Genomic DNA, 20284 nt, shown 5'->3' on the forward strand with positions numbered 1-20284 from the left:
ATCTGAATCTGAGCATCATTCTTCTTGAGTGATATGACTATAGGAGATACCCATTCACTCGTTTGTACTTTGAATATTATCCCTACTTCTAACATCTTTGTGATTTCTTCTCCGACCCTTTCTACATAGTTTTTATTCATTCTATAAGGTCTTTTCCAACTAGTCTTGCTCCAGGTAACAATGGGACTCCCTTCAAGTCTTTGTACATCCAAGCAAAAACGTCCTTGTACTCCAAGAAGATTCTAAGTGTTGCCACTTTCAATACTAGGTCCCAATCATCTCCTATCCATATTTCCTTGGGTTGATCTCCTTCTCCGAGGCTCAATGCTTGGAGCTTGGCCTCTTCGTATTCCACCTTCTGGTCAAAAGTGTGAGCAAGTGTCTTGTTAAGGGTTGCCCTCCCTTCCTTATACTCTGTGTATCCTTCCAGGTATTGTTCCTCCGATTCAAATTCTTGTACCTCCAGCATATTACATTCCGCATGGAAAACTTCATAGTCTCCCATCTACCAATGAAATAATCCATTAAGGGAACTTGTGTCATCTTCTGAGCATTCCCCTAATCTTAGTACTCCTTCCTCATCTAGTTCCATCCCTCCATAGTCTACTTCTTTTGAATTGGAAACCAAGTCCTGACTTACTGACTGGTTCTTGAGGTCTATGATGTACTTTCTTCCTTTTGACTCAATAGATAGAGTGATTCATTTCCAATTATGGGTAGCTTTTGTTACAACTAGCCATCCCCTCCCTAATAGAGCATCGTATCCTTTCTTCTCTAGAGTGATAACCACAAAATCAATAAGGAATTGTTGCTTACCAACTATGACTTTTTGTCCCATCAGCATCCCTATACTCTTGATTCCATGTTGGTCTTCTCCCTCTAGTTGAAATGTCGGAGACCAAAGTGTGCGTTTCCCTATTTCCCTCCATGTTTCTTCTAATAAAACATTTACACTCAAACCTCCATCCACGATAGTATTTGAGAGTTTACTCCCTAGTATCTCCATCTCTACTACAGCTGGTGTTCTCCCCATCCCTATGGTGAATAATGTATTGTCTTTTGTGCGTACTTCTCCCTCCTTTCCTTTCTTTGATGTTACCCATTTCGGGTTTACGCTCTGTGTTAGCGCTACCTGTAGTTGGGATAGTGTTTCTAATAGATCACCTATTTTCACTGGAATAGCAGTTTCCAGCAATATTCGTTACACCTCTATTTGAAGTAGGCTTCTCCGGTTTTACTTTTCCTTCCTCTCTGATGCTATCTTGAATGTGTTTTAGCATCCAGATAGGTTAATTTTACAGCTGCATCCTAGTGACTACAAGAATTTCGCCTTCTGGATCATCAATGTCTAGCATATTTACTCCCATTTGTCTCGAGCAATTTGCATCCTCATGGTTGCCTAGCTCACACCATTTGTAGAGCATCCCTCCATTTTGTCCTCTGCTTTGAGAATCTCATGAAAAGTGTCCCCATTCATTACATCTCCTACATTGAATCATTGGCCTCCCCTTGGAATCATATTGGAGTGGCCGTTGTGGTGTGTTGTTGCTATTATTGTTACTATTATTGTTGCTTCCTCTCTTGTTGTTTCTGTATCCCCCTAGGGAGGCTTTTGTATTTGTGTTCTTCGGCAGAGTAGAAAGAGGTGTGGATTGCTCCCCTTGGGTTAGGAATACTTGGGCACTCCTTGTTTTCAAATTATAGGGGCAATCTTTAATTTCGTGCCCCAATACCTGGCAGATCTCACAAAATGCTTTCTTCGAGCATGCTCCCTTAGTATGGCCTTCTTTTTCACACTCTATATGCCAAAGTTCTCTCCCTTCTTTCCTTTCTTCCTTGCTCCCTACCACCTCCATTAAACGCCTCAAGTCTTTCCTTAGGATTTGAATGGTTTTAGATTCTTCTTTGCTCTCCTCCAAACTTTCACTTGAACTTCCATGCCTTCTTGCCTTGGAAGTTTTACTCTCACTCTCTATGTCCATGGCACAGGTACATGCATCTACAAAGGTAGATAGTGGGACTATCTTCATCTTTCTCTTGAGAGATGTTAATCTTTTGATGAACAATCGTTTCTTTAGTCCATATACTAGCTTTTTATCTAGTTTTCCCATCAGCTCTTTCATTCTTCTGCTATAGGCCTTGACAGATTCACTCTTTGTAATGTCCTTGCTGGGAACGTACTATAAAATTAGGAAACACCAATTTTTTATCTAATTCTCTTTATGAAATTGGACCTTGATTGTAGCTATAACTTCTAAATTAACAATATAATTCCAATGGTATGTCAATGGTCCATATTTATGCTCCTCAAATGTACATAATCTTAATGAGTTGGATTTATAGAAGATTTTATAATACGTATACTTAGAGCTTCCTCTGTATTAGGTATGACAAAACAGTTATAAAGGATTAGTTTCCCTTAAAATCATATATGGTGATTATATTCATTTATTGGTTCTCAAATAAGTTAACCTTCCAACTTAATCAAATTTAGATAAACTTGAGAGAATACTTCCAGGTCTAGTATATGACTTATGATTGTTTGACATCTTTATGGTATTTTAAATGTTGATATATGTCCTTTCTCAGTTTATATATTCTTCAAATCTCTCCTCTTACCCAATTCTATATCCTTAAGACTCTCGGTCATTCCTCTAAACATATATCTTCTGCAGACGTAATCATTCTCTACATTCTTTTACTTTTACCAAATGTATGTACCATAATAGTCAATAGTTCTAGTACTGTGTAAACTGGTTATCATAAGGAGACTCTCCCCACCCCACATCACTAGCACATTCTCAAGTAACTCCTATGGATAGAGAGCATGCACTTCTAGTTTAACTACAGGTTATTATGTAGGATCATTGATATGACTATGCTCTTCTTTCTATCCAAACCATCAATAGATACCATGTGCCTTATCTTTGGATGAGTCGATTTTTTATTCTCTTATTATCAGTTATTGTTGATAGATTTTTCATTATTTATTACTTATCATAGCCGGAATACTCCTTGCTAGCCAACTATACCTATTTTCCTTTCTTTGCATTGATGTATGATATAGCTGTCTTCTATACTGGAAGTGAACTTCTGAAATAGATTTGAATCCTCCATTTCAATCTCTGAAATCCTCCTTGCTCTGGTCTGTAGAACATGCCTTCAAATGATAGTAGACTAGTTTCTCTTTGTGGATGCTCCACGATAGCTATCAACGTCTAACTTGTTTGTTGAATCCATTGACTAAGATATACCATCCATTGCAGAGTTTTGACTCATTATATCTAAACCCACACTCTTCAATATCCACCCAATCCCGTCTATTATGTGGTTTATTCATATGAATTTCCACAATCATTTGATACGCATTGTCTCTCCATTGCATATTCATAGGTTGGAATAATATCACCTCTATTCCTAGGATATTGATTTTACATTTCATCGCCTAAGTCACTGTCTTCCACTAGCAAACTGATTTGCATTCCTTCTCGATTGATGAATCCCTATGGATTATGTTTGCAAGGTAAGGTTCCATATTTTTATATAAATAGTTGTCTGACTCGGATATGATTCTTTTAAATTCTTCTTCTACAACCTAGTCCCTCCTATCCCCCGTTCCATTAATATTTTTCCATGCTAATATATGATTTATGAGTATAGGCAAAGGTCGTGTCTACCCATTATTTAATTTAGCATATTAAAATATTTGATTAGTACATATTATATTTCAATTATAATATAGTTTAGTTAGATTTATTACTAAAGGCATGTAATCTTGAATTATTAAATTATATTAATAATAATATATTTTCAAATTAAAAGTATATTTATAATAATAATAATATATGATTATTATTTTATTTAAGAATTTCACTATATATCAATTAATAATATTATATTATATTGATTTGATAAAAGCATTATGCTTATTAATAGATTTATTATTATCATTCATAATATATTTATTTAAGAATTTATCTACATTATTTTATCAATAGGGTTAGATATATCATACTATTTTCATAATACTGTTATATATCAATTGATATAATATTATACTATATCAATTTGATAAAAAAATATATTCAATAATATTAAATTATGCTATAATACTTTTATCATTATTTTTTATTAGTATTATTTATTAAATTCAACCTTATAAATTTGGTATTATTATTTATTTAACTTTATCAAGCACAATTATATTTATATTATCTTTTACTTATTTATTTATTCCTTATATTAACTCTTATTAAAATTGATCTTGGAAATGGGGACATCACACTCTTCCCTTGTCTTGTGTTATAGATCTCCATTACTATTTCATCGTCATCTCTCAGGAGTCTGAATTCTTCCTCAAAGGCTATGTGGATGTTATTCCATGTGTTTTTCTTTCTTGCCTCTAAGTCCATATACCAATCAATGGCAATACCCCTTAATGTGGCTAGAAAGGCTTTTAGCCATTCCGCCACGTCATTTTGTTCATTCGCCTGCCATATTGTTATACATGTTTTACAGTGGCGAGCAGGGTCCTCCGAGTCATCCCTTGTGAACCTTGGTAATTTTTGTTTGTCTATTGCCATTATGTGAACACCTCCCAATGGAATGCCTCTCGATGGAGCACCTCCTAATGGAACACTTCCTCTCGATGGAACACTCCCTCTCGGTTGGAAGTTCCTTCTCGAGGAGGAACTACTAAAAGTATCCCCTTCTTGACTTCGTTCCTATCAAAAGTCTCTTCATACGGGTGTCTCTAGATTTTTGTATCCCAACTTCCTTGTTGGTGTCCTAGAGATGACCAAATTTGCTATACCTTCAATTGTATTCTCGATCAATCCTTCTTGGATTCTCGTGGAATCCCCTTGTCCTCCTTTTTAGTTACGACGTCCCTCCTCCTGCTGCTAGAGATGTAGTATCCTCAAGGCGACTTCTTCCCCAGTTTCTTCTCCCTATGCCCACCTAGGATATATATTAGGAATCAGGGGCATGAATCATTTTAATGTTTGTTTCCCTTTTTGGAATTTTCACATTCTTCGTTCTCCCTTGTCCTCCTTTTTGCAAATTGTTGTAGTACTCGTTGTCTCCTCCTTTCCCTTTATGTCTCTGCACTTTCCTCTTCCACTTGTAACAAATTTCGTATAGATAGGTGAGGGATCTCTTCCAGCTGATCATACACTACTAGTGGCACAAAAGTTCCTCGCATACCATACCCTCAGGGACTATTCTCTCACAAGCTTGCCTTTGTACATACTGATTGACCGCAACTTCCCAAGCCATTATCAGATCACATGTCAACTGATCTTCCCTAGTTATTTCCTCTTCTTCCCTGTCACTATTTGTTACTTGGATGAGGGGTATAAAGGGCCTTCCCATTACTCCATCCTACCGACCTCCAAGTTCGGACTTAGGCAACGGTGCCAAAAATGTAAATTGGAATATTACACACTTTCTCGTAGATATACATAAGAATCCAACTAATACATATGAAGTGCAGTTTAGAACATACCATTCATACCACAATACCAGTAGGCAAGGAAATAATGTCTTTATTAATACCAAAAACCAACATGAGTACATTACCAATGTTCCAAATGTTTATAGAAGAGTCAATTAGTTGGAAACCAACCAACACATTTCCTCACCACCTAACTACCCAACCTGACTAGCTTTAACAAGTACTAAACATAATAACATAATAGTTACTTTATTCTAACTACAGCCCATTTGCTAGGTGGTGGATTCCTTTTACAACTTTCTCTTTCCTGCTTGTTTGCTTTAGGATATAGCATGGAAAGATTGATCAGATTGTGCCAATTCTACCTCATTTCTGCATCCCATTCTGAAAAAGGTACCTTCTTCTTTAACTGAATGTCTAAGTTCATTATTTATATTTTTTGTGATACTTGTCTCTACTTTGTTCAAAAAGGAAGGTATAGACAATTCTTCATTAACGAAAATTCTATGATTTCTCTTTCCAAATTTCCTATAGTAAGATGGACGAGGATACCTTCCAAAGGTGGTTGTAGATTTTGAAATATCCATTTTTGGGCCAGCTTTTGAGATGTTCCCAAAGATTGTTTGAGAGTTTAATGCCAATTTAATTTGTTACATAGCCAAAGCCAACATGTTTTGGTGAATGGGCAATTAAATAATAGGTATCTATTGTTTCCAAGTTGGTTTTCATAATGAACATCTCAAGGGTTCTTCAAAACCCATTTTCATAAATCTATTTACCATTAGAATCCTATTCTGGATAGCTGCCCATAAAAAGATGCCTTCTTTTGGCAGGCATACTGGATACAAGCATAGAGTTAAAGGGATATCTATTGCATCCCATCTTTCTGATTTGATAATTATCTCATATCTTTTTTCAGTCTATATTGTCCATCCTCGTAGGCTCCCCATATAAGTTTGTCCTCTCTATCTTTATGATTTGTTGTTCTTTAATTGATGAATAATTCATATTGTTGTTTTTCATGTTCTGAAAAAATCGTATCTAAAACTGATCTCCATATGTATCTTGATGATTGTGCTGATGTGGAGAGGGTTTGATAATAGTATATCATTGGTCAATGTATTCTTTATATTTAAGGGGAGACTTAGGTTATTGGGAGCTGGGAGGCCATCCCAAGAGTCTTCCCAAAATAGAGCATTCCTCCCATTGCCTATATCCCAAGTAAGAATATTATTGATAAGGGTTAGACATTGCATCATAAAAGTCCAAGTTCTAGATCCCATCGGGGGATTGTTAGTACGAAATAAGGATGTTGGATCAGACGGAGTTAGATATTTGTGACATAGAATTTTTGCTCATTTATTGTCTTTCTCATGAAACATTCTCCATATTAGTCTTACCCCCAATGCTTCATTTTGCCAACTTAAATTTTTTATACCTAAACTTCCTGCATTTTTTGGTCTGCATATTTTGTCCCATTTGACAAGAGCTTTTTTTTTCTTGTCCTCTATCCCATTCCAAAAAAAAAATCTCATCTTTTGGTCTAATATATTTTTTACTCCTTTGGGTAAAGGAATACGCGACATTTGATCAGTTGGAATGGCTGTAAATACTGATTTTAAGTTTGTTGCTTCAGCTTCATTAGTTAACCATCTACCTTTCCAATTCTCCATTTTTTTATCAAATTTCTCTAAAATAGTTTGTCATGACTTAGATTCCTTATTACCTTTTCTAGTTGTAAACCTAAATATTTGCAAGAAAAAGAACCTTTCTTGAATCCCATGTATTGACAAATTCTATTATCTAAAATTGTGGAGGTATTTAAGAAAAATAAATCAGATTTGTCTTCATTCACTTTTTGACCGGAGGTTTCCGTATATGTTGTAATAATGCGTTTGAAATTTCGAGCTTCTTCCATTGTGCTCTCTCCTAGCAAGATGGTATCATCCGCAAATTGTTGGTAAGTAATTCTAGATATACCTTCCGCGGCTATAGCTCCTTTAACGAGTGATTCCTCTTGAGCCTTCTTAATACTTCTTCCAAAGGCCTCTGCCATTATGATGAATAGGAAGGGTGAAATCGGGTCCCCTTGTCTTATTCCTCTTGAGATGTTGAAGAAACCTTATGGAGTACCATTGATTAGTAAAGAGATTTTCGGGGTGGCAATACAGTTGTAGATAAGATTTATCCATTGATGTAAAAAACCAAGGGTTTCAAGGGTTCTACACAAAAACTCCAATCCACTGTGTCATATGCGTTTTGAATGTCTAATTTCATGAGCATGCAAGTTTCTTTATTTTTTTGGGAAGAGTGAATTACTTCTTGAATAATGATAATACCATCTTAAATTGATCTATCAGGCATGAATCCAATTTTCTCTTCTGAGATGAGTTTGGGCAAGACTGTTTTAAGTCTATTTGTCATTGCTTTAGTTAAGATTTTATAAATGGTCTTGCATAGTGCAATAGGGCGATAATCACCAGGCTCTTCACGATTGGTTTTTTTAGGTATAAGAGCTAAGAATGTATTGTTGATTTTTCTTAGTAACGACCCAGAGTTTCTTGTGGCTTCAACTGCTTTTCATAGATCATCTCCTAAAATGTCCAAACACATACGAAAGAAAAAGTCTTGAAATCCATCCGGACCAAGATACTTATCTAGGCGAAATTTCAAAAGAGTTGTTTTGATTTCTTCTTTAGAGAAAGCTCTATTTATAAATTTGTTGTTCTCATTAGTAATCAGTTTTGGGATTACATTTTGTGCTCTTAAGTTTGAGTTTTCATTATTATTGAGAATACTGGTATAATAATCTACAAATATTTCTGTTATTTGTTTGGGGATATTTGTGACATTACCTTGATTGTCTTTAGTTTTAGAGATTCTAATAACATTCCCATTATTAATTGTACTATTATGAAAGAATTTTGTATTATGATCTCCATCTATCAACCATGTTTCCCTTGATTTCTGTCTCCAAAAGATTTCTTCTTTTGCTAGTATACAATCTTGTTTTGATAATAATTCTTTTTCTTTGATAAATGTGTTATTATCCATACCTTCTTTCACGATATTTTCATTGAGTTCTTTTAATTCTTCTTTTGTCTCTAATTTTTCTTTGAATATATTGCTAAAGTGATTTTCATTCCATTTTAGGATGTTTTCTTTTAATATCTTTAGTTTAGAGACTAAACAAAACATTTTGGATCCTTCAAAATTCCTCTCTAACCACTAATTTTGTATATGTGCCATGAATGTTTCATCTTGAAACCACATTTTTTCACATTTGAATGGATTTCTGGAAGGTTTATGTGATGCTGATATTTCTGATCTGACTAGATAATGATCAAATCCTGCATTTGGAAGTATTGAAGTTTGAACAAGGTGGTTGAAGTTACTAAGATCCCCTTTACAGATAGATCTGTCAAGCCTTTCTACTATTTGATAAAAGTCCTTTCCTCTATTAAACCAGGTAAAGAGACCATTTGTTGGGACATAATCAATTAAATTTTCTTTTATAAACTAGTTTCTGAAATCTGTCATGACTTGGGTGATTACTTGAGATCCCCCATTTTTTTCTTCTAGATTTAAAAGAGTTAAAGTCCCCTACTATCCAAAAGAGATCTGAAGGATTTCTACTTATGAACATACTTATTTCACTCAATATGGCTTTCTCACTAGCTATAGCTATGGGCCTATATACATTAATTAAGATAAATTGTAGATCTCCTTTGAAGCTTTTGATTTTTCCAGTCATCCAATTCCTACTTACTAATAATCTCTTGAATTCTATTTTCCTAAGATCCCAAATGATGTTTATACCTCCTGAAACACCCTCAGATTCTATTAATTCAAATTTCGATACCACAAGCTTCTTGCTTAATTTATCTCCTTCTAACTTAGTTTTGTTTCTTGAATTAAGATTACTTCTGTTTCAAATAGAGTCAAATTATGCTTTAGTAAGCGTTTTTTGTTAGGAGCATTGTTAACCTCATTTCTGAGGGAAGGCTTTTCCCCTTCCCAACTTCCAATATTTCATGAATCTTTTTTTGATTCCCTATTTTACCAGCCACTGTTCTTAGCTCAGCTAATGTTTTCCTACCTCTTTTCTTTTTTTTTTTTCCACAACAATGAGCTTCTATACCTTTCATATTACATGTTAATCCTAATGAATCCATATTTTCCTTAGAGTTGTGTTAGTGAACAGATTGTCCTCCAAAGAAATAAACACAAATTAACCCCAAAAGCCCAGATAGGAAGACTAAATATGCACTAATAGTTGGGTCACTTCGCTATTGAAAAGCGTAAGCGCCATCTAAATTTATCCAAGTATAGCTCCCCATGTATGATTTACAATGAATTCATAGAAATACAAATACGGATGCTTTTAACCTAAAAGCACAAAGGGTTTATAAACATCTATCCGTAAACAAAAAATTGATGCAAAAAAACTAAGCAGCTAGAGGAAATAAACGACATAGTCCATTTATCCAGATTTTACATGACAAAAGGAATGAAAAACAAGGAATAAATCTTCCATCCTCTGGAGAAAGTGAAGAACCAAAGCTTCAAAGATATCTTGAATTCAAAATGTATTCAGAAAATAGTGACACTAAAATGCATTTAGAGAAAACTGAAAGCTATACAAAGATCGCAAACAGTGGAAAGAAAACTGCCCAAACTCGAAGTTTTGACGTGCAATTATCTTCCAAATCTCCCTTCTCTAAAGCATAGAAGATTACATAGATCTTACAACACATTTGCATCAAAATCACTACCTAGAGGAAATAGAAATTCCCCCTCCCCCCCGTACATTATGCTAAAAATCAAGATTTCCCCCTTTCCCTAACACAAAGTTCAGAAAAAGAACAAGAGCTCTGCTCTTCCACAACCCCAAAGTTTGCTTTCTCTCCTTTAGAAGAATTGGAAAAACTGGAAAAAATGGAACCACCAGGGGCCCTCTTCGATTTGATCTCCTCCATTAAATAGAATTCCGAAAAACCAAAATTCTACTTGGTCTCTATAACCGTTTCTTGGAAACTCTTCCTGTCTTTTTGCTTTGCTGGGATCTTTTCAATTATCAAAACTAAGTCATAAGAAAGCCCCTTTTTCACCCGATTTTTATTTATCCTTTAAATAGCATTATACATCTCATTGTCAAGGAAAAATAACGATGTGAAGGGCAATTATAATGTTTAATAAAACATTATAATTATTTAAGCTTCTCTTCGAATTTTTATTCATGAGCACCTGTGATTGGTTTCAACATTTTGTCAAGTACTTGTCATGCATTCTCCTTTCAATCCATCTAACAACATCGTGAGAAGGGACAAATTTCAGGTTTGGCAAAGAGGTGCATTGTCCTCTTAGAGATAATCAACCTTTCTAGCATTGTAGCTAGTGTCATCTCATTTAGATGTGTAACTTTCTTCTCAATGCATTTATGTATCTAGGACACAAGGAAATGTTCGGATTCAAAGTTGCCATACCAAAATTGAAACCAACCCCATGTGCATCGAGTGTGTTCTTACTTCTATTCTCCGCCTTTATCATTAGCATTTTCAATATCAGAAAACTACCAAATTCTTGCATGTAGTCACCGAATTCTAGCTCTTATGAATGAATCTCTATGACATTATGTTGAGTAGACTGCACACATACATCTACAGGCATCCCATGTTCCTAGGCATACTACGCGCCCTTTGAATTCTCTGTCGATGTGTATGATGTCTTTATAAATAACCTGCACAAATTTCATTATAGGTGGCTCATACACATTCGAAAATTTTAATCTATTGCCTCCCTTGAAAATCAATTGTAAATTTCACGGCGTCACCTCGTTATATGAAGGCCCCCCAATTGGGTTATGATGATTTTGATTATGACTAGCTTGGTACAAGGCATTATGGGAATGGTACCTTTTGCATTTCAAAGCTATCGATCTGATGAACGAAGGTAAATGGGAGGATGAAGCCGACTCCTTATGCTGGATTTGGGATGATTTAGAGAGCAGTTCGATGTCATTTCCAGTGTGCCCTTCACTATGTTTATACTTTACCATTCAAAATGGATACACTACAATAGGGACCATGTGGAGCCTCCAAAATTGTGTAGCACGATTCCCATAACCACAACTTGCATCGAGACAAGGGGGCATCTTTTAAAGATCCCAACACTGCATAAAAAAATTTCTTTCCTCTATTTGGAGAAGACAATTGGGCTAAACATTGCAGCTGCAGTGCTTCATAAATGCAGTGATTCCATTGATCTCCAAATGAATCAAGTTCATATTGTGATCTTTGTCATGATAGTCAACAAAGAGCCTTCCAAAATTGGCTTGATCAAAGAGGAAGGCCGTCGTCTTGCCAAATGGGTCCCGTGCATCCCTCACATTTGGAGACTAACAGAGCTCAAGCCAACACCTTCGATATTAGTATTAAGATGCTTTTATCAACGAGGTTGCCGATGATCGGAACATTGTACTAGACCATTAATATTACATCACTACAATGCCTTGCAGGTTCCTCTTGTTTCTTGTTAGTATTTCTTTTCCATGTGCAGGTTGAACTCGTATTCTATCAAATGGATGGGAACATCCTTACCACCTTTGATCATATGGATGATTCGATTATCAATCTTGATGCCTGTGCATAGTGTATTCACTTAATGAATATTAATGCCATGATTTTTGCGGGCTTCTTTGAATTTGCATAATCATAGTTGTTTAAGAACTTAGAAATCCGCACTCACAATCCTTGAAGACTAGCATTCTTCAAAATGCCTCAAATGCTCGAATTCTAAAACTCTGCATTTATGAATATTCTATACTCTCGACTGCTGAATCATCAACCCGTACTATGAACTAGGGATCTAAATGAATTTTTGAACCTGCATTTTAAATTCTGAACTTGTTGACCCTCTGAAATTTCTGAACCACTGAACTTCTGAAATGAACTTGGACCATTACTTTTACATTTGAAACATTTGATCCTTCAAACTAGTGAACTCACAAACTGCACTTTTGAACTGGACAGGAATTCACTGAATTTGAACCACAACATTGTGTCAAACCTTTAACCTTGAACCTTCGTGCTTATGGCTCTAATAATGGTACTCAAATTTGCATGTCAGGGATTTGAATCTTAATCTGAAACCTGACATTTTGAATCTGCAACACAGGATTTGAACCTTGAACCTTTGATCTTCGAATCACTGGACTTCCGCACTGCAACTGCAAGGTGAAACATTTCAAACCACTTCAAACTGCTTTGAACCTTAGTTCAAAGAGGTTCAAGATTCCATGTACTGAAAATTTTAAATATTGGGTCCTATTGGGTACCAACACGTTGTTTAAACTGTACTCAAATAGTCCATCTTGAATGTTCTCCTCTTCTTCTCTTATTTCCGAGAAGATCTCACTCAAGTCATGTTTATCCATGGAAGTTTGTTTGTCTGCCCTATCTGGATTGATTTTATCTGTAATTTCATATTGATTTTGGTTAAGATTTCCTTGCACCCCAAATTCTTCCCAGAATTTTTTGGAATTCACATTTTGCTTTTCTATTCTAGAAGCATTATTATGTTCTGCTGCTGCTATAGATCTATTTGTTGTTATATGTGTTTTTACTTCCAAAGGGATGCCGTTCCAATTCTGTCTGTCCCTTTCATTCTGAACTTTCCAATTATTATCTATTTCTAATGGATCTTTCTCGTTTTGGCAAGTTTGCTAGAATTTATATGATTTCTTACTTATTTCTTTAGCTCTTTTTCTATAAGTGATGTGTCCGATTTGTGTAGGAGGCTCTAACTGAGAGATAGTGTTTGCCCTTGTTCTGATAGGAGTTGCTATTGTATCTTCTTCTTTCTCAAAATTCACTTGATTTGTATTCTGTTTTGATATACTTATTTCTTCATTACTACCTAAATTTTTTTCACCCTTAGTCTATATTTCAATCTCTTTAATGGTTTCTACGTTTGGAGTATCAGTCTGATCTTGGTTTTCTTTGCTGTACTCTAGATTTTGAATGTTGCCCCCTGCATGAGTCCTTTTTGTAGTCTTTGCAGATTCAATTTCCTTGCTAATTGAGTCTCTACTTTTTGATTTGATGTTTATGTTATGCTCCTTATTAGCCTCTTCTCATATTATAATTTGATCACCGATGTCATTTTGTATTAATAATATGTCATGTGTGTCTTTTATATAAGATTAAATTGTTTTTAATATCTCCAATAAATAAGTTTTGTTTGACACATTGCTCACATTGTTGCATAATATGCATGTTTTCTTCAATATTGGGAAGCTTATTTAGATAGTAGCTTCATGAACTATTTGTGACCTTAATGTGGGATTGTTGTTTGCTGGATTCCCTCAGATTAAAGGAGAGGTTTTAAAGTTTGAATTACTCACGAAAAGTTCTCCTTCTTCCATATCCTTGCTGATATCACCTTCCTTTGTACCTTTGGAGGTTATTTTTTCTGTGTTTGAATGATCCAAGAGTTCTTGTCTCTGCTTTGGTTGTGAATTTTAATTGCTAATATGAATCATTGGCAGAATCTCTCTCAAGGATGAATTAAGTGCTAAATGTTTAGAATTAGAGGTTTGGTGACTATCTATTTTAATAATATCTTTCATTCTACCTTCATATTTTGAAACATTTAATTTGTAAATAGACCTACTGGTTATTATTTTAATAGGTTTAAAATCCATGAGACCTAATTTTGCATTGATAAGCATTTTAATGTTATTATACTTGCAGAAATTTGCTTCTATCCCTATGAGTTCACCCATAGAGGATCCAATACGTTTAATGATATCAATATGAGTTATTTCTGGAGGGACAGAATAAATTGAAACCCAGGTTGGGGCTAAAGATTCATTAAAGTTGGGTCCCCAGTTCATAAAATTTTATTGCATATCCTTTAAAAAACAATAAGATATAGAAAGAAAGTCCTCCTTTGCTGATTTATTTTTGCAGTGTATGTAAAGAAGACCATTAGACACAGTTGAAAAACTTACTTGTGAGCTGCAAAATACTTCCAGCCATCTAATCATACTGGAATTTTTTTAGGTCGGACCATTCCAAAATACAAACAATCTCCGTCCATACAATCTGACCATTGTTCTTCAGTAGCTTTGTTGCTGATTATAAGAATATCTTCATTAGATTTATTACCGCTGTTTGTGAAATCCAGATTGGAATTAGGGTTAGCTATCTTGGATGACTGCTCAAGGGGGAAGGATTCAAGATTCCTCAAAGGTAATGAGGATTCAGAAAGGGGCAGCGTTGATGTGCGATAAGGAGGTATATAAGTGTTGATATTATGATGATTTGGTTTGGGCTTTTGTATTGGAGAGGCCTTATAAAGCAGGATCCTGCTGGGCTCAGAGATCTTTATATGTAGGGGATGATTAGGATAAGATTTCTTTGAAGAAATCCTTGATGCTCGATTATTACTTCCTAAGGCCATTGTCCAACCATTTTGATTGTGGCATGCTGAAAGAACCAGTTTACAATATTTGGTTTTGAAAAAAAAACTTTTCCTGCTGCTTTAGTTTGTTCGACAATATTTGATCAGCATTTCAAGTTATCTAACCTGTAGCCCTACGATTCCTTTTGCTTAGTATATCATATTCTTTGATCATGCGGAGAATGGAAAACTGATTAGATATAGGAAGAGTGCCTTGTACCGCACATTTCCTTTTCACAAAAAAAGATTTTGAGGAATTATGTGCTTTCACATTTTTTGCTAATGTTAGAGAGTTTTCCATTTCATCTCAGTTCGATCTCACATGTTACAAAGTATAGTTTGGGAAAATATTATCCACAAAGAATGTCTGCAGATTATTTGCTGAGAGTTCACGATTTTTTACCCGATTTTTTGTTGTTTCACAGGTATATTTACCTGAGTTTTTGTTGTTTCATTTTGGGCTTGCAGTTTTAGGTTCAAATTTTCTTTCAAAAATAGAAGAAAGATCACTGGGAATCAAAGGTAATTTGCTGCTGAATAATTAGCTTCTGAGTAATTCGCTGAGATAAATGATTACGCTTTGGCTCATTTGGCTACCATATGATTTGTTGTAAATTTAGACTTGAAATTGATGCCTTGGCACAGAAGTGACATTCATTTTATAATGCCCTCCTACAAGTAAACCTAAACATTCTCAACAGGAGCATGGTGAGGTAGAAGCCCTACCACAAGGATGCTATCAATGCCCTCTTGCTCATTATGATGATGACATGATTGTGTCTTGTCATGGAGTCTACTTATAGGAGTTATCATGAGTGTGCATGGTGAAATGAGGAACTTGCAATCCTCATATTATTCAAAGGAAGGTATGGAGTTATGGAGTCACAGAATAAGATTCAAGGATATTTGAGTTTTGTTGAAAATTACTAAATTATGCCTTGTGAATCTATATTATATATACTCAAAAGTTGTTGGAATTATTTTAACAAGATCCAATTACTAGTCGTCTAAGCTATCTTTCCAACACTGCATGCTTTGGCCAATTTTCTGCTTTTCTTACATTCATAAGTAAAATGATATACAAAAGAGATGAAATATTCCAAGCATTTTTTCCACAATACAGATTTTTACATACCAATTCTATTACATCTCGTTTTTGTTGCTTTGTTGGCTTGTCAGGAAACTGTATGATAAACCTGAAAAAATATTAGAAAACATCCATAGAAGCCATCCTCATAAGAGACAACATGCTCAAATAACCATCAAGCCCATTTCCAACAATGAAATTTTATTGAAATTCAAAATCATGTACAGTTTATGTTGTCAAACCAGTCTATTATTTTTATCTATCAAACATCTTGAGACCATTTAATTCTTTGGTAAATGCATGCTACAACAATGTGCTTTACATGCAATGCCACAAATGTGAGGTTCAAACATAGCCTGCTGACAAAAATTTCAATGTTCAAGTGGATGTCCTATATCAAGACACTCTTTCACTTTGAAGTCATCTAGGCATAAATTTAGAAAAAGAATCATTTACTCACAGGTGTTGGAAAAGATTCTCATGTCAAAGTTATTTCAAAAGAGCTACAATGAAATCAGGTCAACAACTTTTAATATCATCACGACTTTAACAAAGCTACAGTGATAAAGTTGGTTGGCACCTAATAATTGTGGTGATGACTACTGTGAGAACCCCAACAGGTTCTAATTCTAACAAACACCAAATTGTTTTACTTTTTAGAACACTTTACATGCAAGCTCTATCTTGTAGATTGTATTGCTTTCTTGGAATGGTTCTAAATGAAGTTTAAATGCTTGCAAATGATTACTAAGATATCTAGGCAAAGAACTAAAATGCAAGTGCAATCCTTTCTGTCTTTTTGAATGCATATATATGATTTTAATATGTAAAATATGCACCTACAGCCAATGTCAATTGAACAAATACTTGATATGCAGCATAGAAAGAACAATTCATCAAACCCTTCCCATAGAATTTATCATTTCTATTTAATGATCAATGACAGTTCTGAATGAAACCTGAATTCCTAAACATTTTATGCAGTTACAATCAACACTAGAAGAAGAGGTGATTTTTATTCCGCAATTAGAAAATCTGGAAGTGAACGCTGCTTGACCAGATGTCTATGAATGCAGGCTTTCTGGTTGCAAATTTTCACTGGACGTCCAAATAGCAGTAATTAAGACAATTAATCCCTCATTATGCCCTCCTAAAGACCTCCCTGTTTTCTATCATATCTCATAGGATTTCCAATCTGTTGATTTCGGCAACAACACATCTATTGAAGATCTATTTGATGAGATCACCAACCAGTTATGACCCTCTTTTCAAAATCTATATTGGAACTCAAGGAAAAATTCTCCCATATGCTAAATTCAAAGAAAAATTCTCCCATTTCCCCCTTATGTCTCTGAAATTGGAATTTGTAACATATCCTCTATGATGTGTCCCCTAAAACAAAGAGAACTTCAAAGCATTGTTCATGTGGATGCATCCCTTGCAAAAAAACCACCTTGTACTAGAGAATAAAGTAATATTGTATTTAGCATCTGTTAAGCTTGAGCGGGTTGGGTAGTTAAGAAGTGAGGGAATGCATCTCTTCGTCTTCCTAACCAACCAACCCTTTTTATAAGCACTTGGAATATTGATAATGTAGTCATGATGCTTTGGTATGAATAAAGTAGATCATTTCCTCGTCGATTGGTATTGTGGTATTAAGGTACATTCTATGCTTTTCTCTATATACATATCTTTATTATTCTGTGAACTTGAGTAGTATTTCCATTCTACATTTTTGGTGGCATTCCCTAAGTTTGAAACTAGAGGTCATTGGCAAGATAGGATGTAGTAATAGAAAGACCCTTCCTACCATGTATACAAATAACAAATAGTGACGGAGAAGAGGAGGAAATAACTAGAGAAGATCAGTTGACACGCAATCTGGTGACAACCTAGAAGTTGTGGTCGACTAGTACGTGCAAAGGGAAGCCCATGAGAGAATGGTTCCTAAGAGCATGGTACGCGACGAACTTTCAGTGCCACTAGCGGTGGATCTACTAGGACAAATTCCTCACTTGTTGGCACAAAACTTGTTACATGTTGAGGAAGAAAGAGTCGAGATAGAAAGAGAAACAAGTACTCCAGCAGTTTGCTAAAAGGACACGGGAACATAACTTAGAAGAGGGGGATAATCCTAGGAAGAAAATTAATAGACAGTAAGAAAATTCATGCCCCTAAATTCAAACAAATATCCTAGGTGGGCACCAAAGGAAGAAGTAGCCTTGAGGACATTACGTCTCCAACAACAGAAGGAGAGATGTCATTACTTAAGGGGGCAGGGGGACCCCACTAGAAGCCAAGAAGGATTGATTCAGCATACAATCAAAGGAATAGCCAATTTGGCTATCTTTGAGACACCAAGAAGGAAGTTAGGTTGCCAAAACCCGGAGGCCCTTGCACAGAGAGAACTTCGACATTAGCAAAACCTAAACATAGGAGAAGAAGATACTTGGGAATAGAGCAATCAAGAATCACATCCGTTAAGAGGGGACTTCCCATCAAGAAAAAGTGTTCCATCAGCAGGAAACGTTCCATCAGGAGGAAATGTTCTGATAGGAAGGAAGTGTTCCATCAGGAGGAAGTGTTCCGATAGGAAGGAGTGTTCCATCAAGAGGAAGAGTTCCGATAGGAAGGAGTGTTCCATTGGAAGGAAGTGCTCCATCAAGAGGAAGTGTTCCAATAAGGAGTGTTCTATCAGGAGGAATTGTTCCATTGGGAGGAAGTGTTTCATCAAGAGGAAGTGTTCCAATAGGAAGGAGTGTTCCATCGGAAGGGAGTGTTCCATCGAGAGGAAGTGTTTCGATAGGAAGAAGTGTTCCATTGGGAGGAAGTGTGCCCATTCCACCTTGAAGCAAACCAGCAAGAGGAGGTATTCTGCCAAGAAGAAAAAAAGGCAACATAATGGCAATAGACAAACTAAAATTGCATCGATTTACCAAGATGGTTTGGAGGACCCCGCGCATAACTATAAAATATGTATAACCATATGGCAAGCTAATGGAGAGAATAATGCAGATAAATGGCTAAAAGAATTCCCTACCACACTAAGAGGTATAGCCATTGACTGGTATACGAATTTGGTGGTAGGCAAGAACACATGCAATAATCTCCGCACAGCCTTTGAGGGAGAATTCAAACTCTTGAGAGACGATGATGAAATAGTAACCGAGATTTATAATATAAGGCAAGGAAAAAGTGAATCAGTTAAAGCCTACAGTAGAAGGCTAAAAGAGTTAATAGGAAAACTTGACAACAAGCCTATGGATAAGGTGGTTCATTAAAGGACTAACACCATTCCTTAGGAAAAAGATGAAAATAGCCCCACCATCAACCTTTGTGGATGCATGTACTCGAGCAATGGACATAGAAAGTGAGAACAAAACCTCCAAGGCAAGAAGGCATGGAAGCACAAGTGAAAGTTCAGAAGAAAGTGAGGACAAATCCAAAACCATCCAAGCCCTAAGTAAGGACATGAGGCAATTAATGAAGCCCTGAGTAAGGAAGACAAAAAAATAAGGGAGGCAGCTTTGGTGCATGAACTGTGAAAAGGAAGGCCATACAAAAGGGGTATGTCTAAGGAAAGTATTTCGTGAGATTTGTCAGGTGTTGAGACACGCAATCAAAGACTGTCCCTGCAATCTAAAAACACGAAATGCACAAGTATTCGTCACACAAGGAGAGCAATGTACACCATCCTCCACCCCTCCAAAGAACACAAATACAGAAGCCTCACCAGGAGGATATAGAAATAATAGAGGAGGGAGTAATAATAATAGCAATGAATGGGGACATTTTGCACAAGATTGTCAAAATGGGGGAGGATAGAATGAAGGAATGTTGTGTAAATGTAGACCAAGCAATCATGAGGATGCAAACTGCCCCAGGCAAAAAAGGGTGAACATGTTGGATGTTGAAGAACCAGAAAGTGAAATCCTTGCCATCACAAGGATGCAAGCCAGGAAACTTGTCTATCCAGATGCTACTACGAAGAAGGAAAGATTTCTCAAAGCCAAGAAAGTAATTCAAGATAAAATGCTAGCAAAAGGAAAGGCAAGGCCAAAAAAACTTCCTACTGATAGGGGTGTGCCAAGTATCATGAGACAAGTACTCGAGACCACCATCCCTATGAAAAATTGTTGATTTACTGGAAACATTACCTCGGCTGCAGGTAGCATTAACACGAGGGGTAAGCATGAAAGGGATAACCTCCAAAGAAGAGAAGAATGAAGAAGCACACGTTGGGAAACAAAATAACATCCTATTCACGATAGGAATGG

At 35.8% G+C, this 20284-nt stretch overlaps 1 protein-coding gene across 2 annotated transcripts in view; it reads right to left on the bottom strand.

The window, feature by feature from the left end:
- The window catches only part of ERV1 (Erv1/Alr family protein), a 214516-nt gene that overhangs the window by 65726 nt on the left and 128506 nt on the right, over positions 1-20284 (bottom strand). The window contains exon 3 of one of the 2 annotated variants that reach the window (XM_089818469.1): positions 16056-16103. The exons of the other annotated variant lie outside the window; for it this stretch is intronic. Within the exon in view, the coding sequence (XP_089674595.1) occupies positions 16056-16103 (48 nt within the window). The remainder of the gene's footprint in view (positions 1-16055; positions 16104-20284) is intronic. 2 annotated transcript variants of the gene reach the window in all.

Source organism: Cupressus sempervirens, chromosome 3, assembly GCF_028749045.1.
Source record: "Cupressus sempervirens isolate cs-2001-9-10 chromosome 3, ASM2874904v1, whole genome shotgun sequence".
Classification (NCBI taxonomy): Eukaryota; Viridiplantae; Streptophyta; class Pinopsida; order Cupressales; family Cupressaceae; genus Cupressus; species Cupressus sempervirens.